The 5,899-nt window shown below is 32.7% G+C and overlaps 1 protein-coding gene across 2 annotated transcripts in view; it reads right to left on the bottom strand.

Moving 5' to 3' along the window:
* Nucleotides 1-5,899, bottom strand: part of LOC106688700 (uncharacterized) — a 10,750-nt gene that overhangs the window by 2,384 nt on the left and 2,467 nt on the right. Inside the window, exons 1-2 of one of the 2 annotated variants that reach the window (XM_014433277.3) lie at nt 3,624-4,318; nt 640-783 (exon numbers count right to left, since the gene is read on the bottom strand). In XM_014433277.3, coding sequence (XP_014288763.1) covers nt 640-783; nt 3,624-3,974 — 495 coding nt within the window. In that variant the 5' untranslated portion in view covers nt 3,975-4,318. Of the gene's footprint in view, nt 1-639; nt 784-3,623; nt 4,319-5,899 lie in introns of those variants that run through there. The other variant, XM_014433278.2, reaches the window with a different exon arrangement.

Raw genomic sequence — 5,899 nt, 5'->3', positions numbered from 1 at the left:
AAACGTCGGCATAAAATAAATAAATATGGTTTTGTTTATTTATGTTGTTCTTTGCTGACCGCACCCCCAGACAAACTTCTTCAAGAAAAAAGTTTTGAGTTTATTTAGAGCTGGAGATATTCCAAAGACAGTGCTGTAATTTGCAGTTACTGAGGTCGTCCTACAGACTTTTCTAAAGCTATTGGAGTTGTTACTAACTCCAGTCTAAGGAACAATCTATAGAATACCTCAAACACAAAATAATCTTTTTTTTTTAAAGATGTGCTACTAAACACCTAAACAAAGTAGCAATATATATATTTTTTCCATTTCCTTAAAATTTTGATTTTCTGACAACTTGAATTTTTGCTAGAAAATCATCAATTATAGCTCATAATTTTTTTTCCACTGAGTGTAATAAAATAAAATTTCTATTCTTATCAGTGATTAGAGAAAATGGTGGCATATTTTAATTCTTCTAACATTTCACTGAAATAACAATTTGAAAAAATATTTTACATTCTAACGTTCCTTAGATATTATTTAAAAAAATAATTTCACAGCAAACAACAGCTTAGTAATAATATAATCATATAATTTAATGATCATATAATGTAATGATGAAATATAAAGTTGAAATAATAATTATATTTATTTTACCTCATTTCTTGATGGTTCTCGCTTCACATTGGAAGTAATGGACTGCTCTACGAAAGATTCTTCTTCGTTCTTTACAAAGTTTTCAGCATCCTGACTTCCGGTTTCTTCCGTATCGGATACGCTGTCCGTAGGAAGTTCTTGGTCCTTAGTAAAAAGAAGAAGATCATAATACCATAGAGAAGGTATACATTTCTTAGTGCTTTTACAATATTTTTTATATTCTTTCCTGAAAGAACCTCTTAGACTCTGAATTTTTCTAACTACGAACTCTCTGTTGGCTTCGGGAAATCCTCGTAGCTTACAGAAATCTGCGATATGACTATAGGCTTCGTCACGCAAAGTTCTGTTCTTATATTCCTCGCTCTTTATTTTCCATAAACAAGGATATGATTTATAGATATTGATAAAATCCGTAGTCAGTTCCTTGGACCATAGTCGGATATCCATACCTGGAAAGAGGACTAGAGCTTTCCTGCGGTAAAGCGGGCGTTTTTGTTCGCGAACATGCGCAGTATAGAACCAGCGCAAGGTCAAGGTATTGTGTGCAGTGAGTCACGTAGGCATTCATGTGCTCACTCGGTGAGGAAAGTGTGCGGGAAAAACATGTAACATCCTAAAGTTTGAGATATGACCCCGAATATATTATCTTATGAATATTTTTATGATAAATGAACAATGGGTATCTTTCAATACCGCGAACATTTAATTAAAGATGAAACACGGACCTCGCCTTTATGCGACAAAAGTAAAAGATTCTTTCTAGACACTGAGGATGCTTCTTGTGACACATATAAATAAAACTTACATACTTAAAAATAAGTCCTCTAAGATTTTAATAATAATTATAAAAACATAGTGAACTCGAAGAATCGATGCCGATAACATGAATCCTCCTCTACATACATCTGTCCAGTGACGCCCCTCGAAACCCAATTCTACTAAATCAGTTTTAACTCAATCCTCCCATCTATGTTTTGTTCTATCCCTCAGACGTTTACCCGTCATTTCAGTGTTTAATATGTTATCCTAAGATCTGAGGGAACAATATTAAGATGGTATTTATTCAGGGAGTGAAATGTGGTTTTAAAGTACACATAGTGAATCAAAGAGAAATTCATACAAAAAATATTTTATATACAATACAAAATAAAATAATGAAAAACTAAGTCCGTCAGCTATGACACTAAAGTCAAGTTGATTCCCAGAAATTAATATTATCATTTCACAAACTTTGGTATTGGTACAGTGGTTCCGAAAGACTTTTTTGTTGTGCCTTATTACTAATATAACAAATAACAAATTTCGTATGTAATCATTAAACTGACAGGTGCAAGCGCAGTACGTTTTTTCCCTTGATGGTTTTATATGTTGACGGCAGCCAAAACTCGGGTTGAAACTAGCCTATAGTAAATAATTAATTTAAATAATAAATAATTATGCAATAGTTTGCAACATTTTATTTTATATTATATATCATTAGACATTTATTAATTGTTTCTTTTGTTATTTTGAAAAACAGCTTCAATCATTCCCACTAATCTCTCTCTTGGATCTATCTTAATAAAGATGAGAGTACGCATGTAAAAATTCACACCTTTACGTAATAGGATGAGATTTAGATTAGGTATATTGTCTTTTTGGGTGTAGGGGAAGATCCCATGTAAAAATAGATTACGTACAGTTCGTCGTTACAGAGGAAACGGGGGACCTGCCATCTTTTTCCATTCTATCAAAATTCGAGAACCGCTGCAAATTGTGACAGAACATTACCCAAAGAGGTTATTGTATTCCAAAGCTAAAAAGATTTAGCAGGGGTCTGCTATTTAGAGATGTTTTTCTCAAAACATTACCAAACAAAAAAAACAATTGATAATTAAACTAGCAAATACACAGTGCATTCTTAGATATAATTTGCACTGTTTTTTTCTTCTTATTTTCCTACATACTCAGTCGCTCTAAGGATAATTGTTGCGACATGTTTCTATTTTTTTAGCTCGCCAAGGATACGATGCATAAGTTTTAGGTTACAAAAAGTGCCGTGGCATAAAAAGTTTGGGATTCGCTGCTCTAGACCTCCGTTAAGTAGGGAAATCTTGTTTAAATTGTAGCGAGACTTTAGATTTGTCACATATTATCATCAAAATATTTTTATTTTATGAAAAGGGTAAACAAATGGAAAATATTATACTAATGTTGAACTGACATTCGCTCCCGTCCCCAATACTTCACCAGTACAGATCAATGTCTGTGTAAAGGCCTTAGTTCGTACTGTCGTGTTAAATCGCATTTATATTTTTCATTTTTTATTTTCAACTTGAAAGAAATTTTTTTTTGTTTGATTCCTCAAATATAAATGAGGGGAAAAACTCTTGATAAAAGAAATCGTTACCAGCCTAAAGTAAAAAGGAGTACTCTACAACAGAATTGGATAAAAAATTGTGCACAATATTGAACATTGTGAACCAAAACTAAGTCCGAAGCGCCATATAGTTGATGTCTAAATTTTTTGACAAATAAAGAGAAATTTTTCTTTATTTTAATAAATAAGTTAGATATGGCCTTGGAAAACATCTAATCGTCTGCAATCTTGAAAGGAAATTACAGTAGTAAAAATGAGGGTAATGATAAGTTTCGAGGATCATTGCCGAGTGACCTGTAACTTAGGCGCCAAGACTCAACAAAATCAGCGCCATAGTTTTGAGAAAAGCTGCAGAGAATCATTGTTGAAAATAATTAATAATAATAAAAAAAGAGAAATATAACGTTGATTTAATAAAGTCAATATTGAAAAACCTTTACATCTTAAAACTAATAAAAAGATGATACGTTATTTCATAAAACATACTACATTGTTATGAATATTCTGTTCAAACCTAAAGATAGCCTTAACCAATTCCCTGGAAGAAAATAATTTAAAACTATCATTTTTAAATAATAAATATACATTGAAAGGTAAAATTAGTTTAAATGATTTGTTGTACAACCTTTGTCGATAAGGAGGGTCTTGGATTGCACACACGCCTCAAGAACATATCAGCTTGTGGGAACCAGAAGAGCCTGGGTTTGTAAACATCTTCAGGATCCACGCCGCTTCTCTCAGAAACGAGTACCTTTCCCAGTTCTGACGAATAGCGAGTCCTAATAGATTTTATTTTCAACTTGACATCCTCAGGAGTGACTCCTTTTAAGTTCAATTCCTTCGCCATACTTTCAAGAGCTTTATCCCGAACGTTTCTATTTCTGTACAAGGGTGATTTAGTGTTCCATAAACATTGTTGATTTTTCAATAGGTCGAGGACCAAGACAGTATGATCTTCCCTCCATTTGAACACCATTTCTAAGCGAGATCAAAACTAAGTCATTGGTAAAATGGAAAAATAAATAATAGCAAACAGGGATAGTGGTGAATTAGAAGGAAGATAGTTCAATACTGGGAATCGAAAGACGCAGCTGCTTGACGGGTTCACTTTTGTTGACTAATAAAATTGAACGAGATGGGAAGCAAGAGAGGGGGATCAATTCAACGAAAAGATGGCCGACGCCACTCCACCGCAAGTCCCATTCAATGGACTGTTCACTCTGGTTGGCCAGTGAATGCGCAATCGCAATCAATGCGTTCTAAGCCTCGCTCGAGGAAGGAGCGTCATATCGATGTGTCTACATTTCTAACACAACTGTATAATGCATAATGTATAAATATATTAATTTTGATGATGAATTGATAGTTGACCGTGGATTATATATGAGAAGGTTATTTGGGGTGCGGTCAGTATAGAACACGAACAAATAATTATTTTATTCTTAATTTTAATATTATTATGGACAGTTTCAATATTCTTGTAATATTACACTATGCATTTTCATCAATACTACTTATGTATCTATATTATCTGTTACCTTCTTAAGTTAATTATTATTCTGTATTTCCATCTAATCATTATATGACTGTTAACTTGTTTTTGTTCTTAGCCCTGATGAAGGCCTGAAATCCTGGCCGAAACGTTGGTACTAATAAATGTTTACTTTTTAAATTTTAAGTTTTTGAGTTCTATCCTCTATTATCTTCTACTCATAAATAAATGTTAATATATAGTAGTGCTTTATTGACTATTAAAACGCAAAAAAATAAAATAAAAGTCATTTATAAGTAGAAACAATAAAAATATTGATTTATACTACTTACATCTTATTTATTTATTTAATGTAATTTGCAACTGTCCAAAATAATACGATAAGTAAACATGTTGTATGTTTCATATACACTTGAAAATCTTGGGAAGGAACCACCCATTGGTGGTACTTCAAACATTAATTTAAATTAGAAGGTCCCGTGGCCATCTTCTTTTCAAACGCCTCCAAGGATTATCAGGGATTGTAAAGAATGAAAGATTAAGAATTAATGGATTAGGATGGTTAAGGAGTTTGGAATGAAAAGACGCAGATCTGTTTTGGGCCAAATCTGGAACGAATGGGATGTTAAGGTCTTTGTGAATGAGGCTATTTGTAAGGTAATAAGGAGCATCAAGGATTTTGCGTAGGATTTTGGATCGTAAGGTTTGGATGCGGGAGGAATTTGATGGTTTGGTAGAGCCCCAGAGCTCAATTCATATGTGCAAATTGGTCTGATTGTCGTAGTGTATAATTTTTTGTAGAAAATGGGAAGTTTAGACCGTTTGCCAAGTAAGTATTGTAGCAATTGGAATCTACGAGCAGTTTCATGTCGCTTCAGTCTTGTGTGTGGATTCCAAGTAAGTCTCTTACATCCTATTTAAATTTTATTTCACGTCAAAAAATGTAACAAGTTCTGTTCACAGTATTGATCCAGACACTGGACAGATGTATGTAAACAGAGATTAGTGGTATCGGCATCGAACTTTCGAGTTCGCTGAGCCTTCATTTAGTATTAATATTATTTATAAAGCTATTATGAGATCATTTCAATTTCTGCCCCAAAACAATCTCATAGCCCTAAAAAAATTTAATTAAACTTCAATAGACTTCACATTAAAATTAAAAATTTCTATTTGAAACCATATAATGATAATATTAATTTTGCAAAGAATCGCATTCAGAAATAATTAGTGCTACGTGCAAAACCTCATGGTTAACCTCCTACTTAAATATAGTCCATACTCAAATTAGATATTTTTTGGTAAATAGTTTTTATAAAAGTAATATTTATCATCGAAAAATATCAGATTTTTGCCCTTGTCATGAAATCAGCTAAACCGTCGAACATCAAACGTATCCAATCCTTTCA

The sequence above is a fragment of the Halyomorpha halys genome, unplaced genomic scaffold, assembly GCF_000696795.3.
Source record: "Halyomorpha halys isolate HHAL.00 unplaced genomic scaffold, Hhal_1.1 Scaffold1181.1, whole genome shotgun sequence".
Taxonomy (NCBI): domain Eukaryota; kingdom Metazoa; phylum Arthropoda; class Insecta; order Hemiptera; family Pentatomidae; genus Halyomorpha; species Halyomorpha halys.
This window is presented reverse-complemented; position numbering and strand designations above follow the sequence as displayed.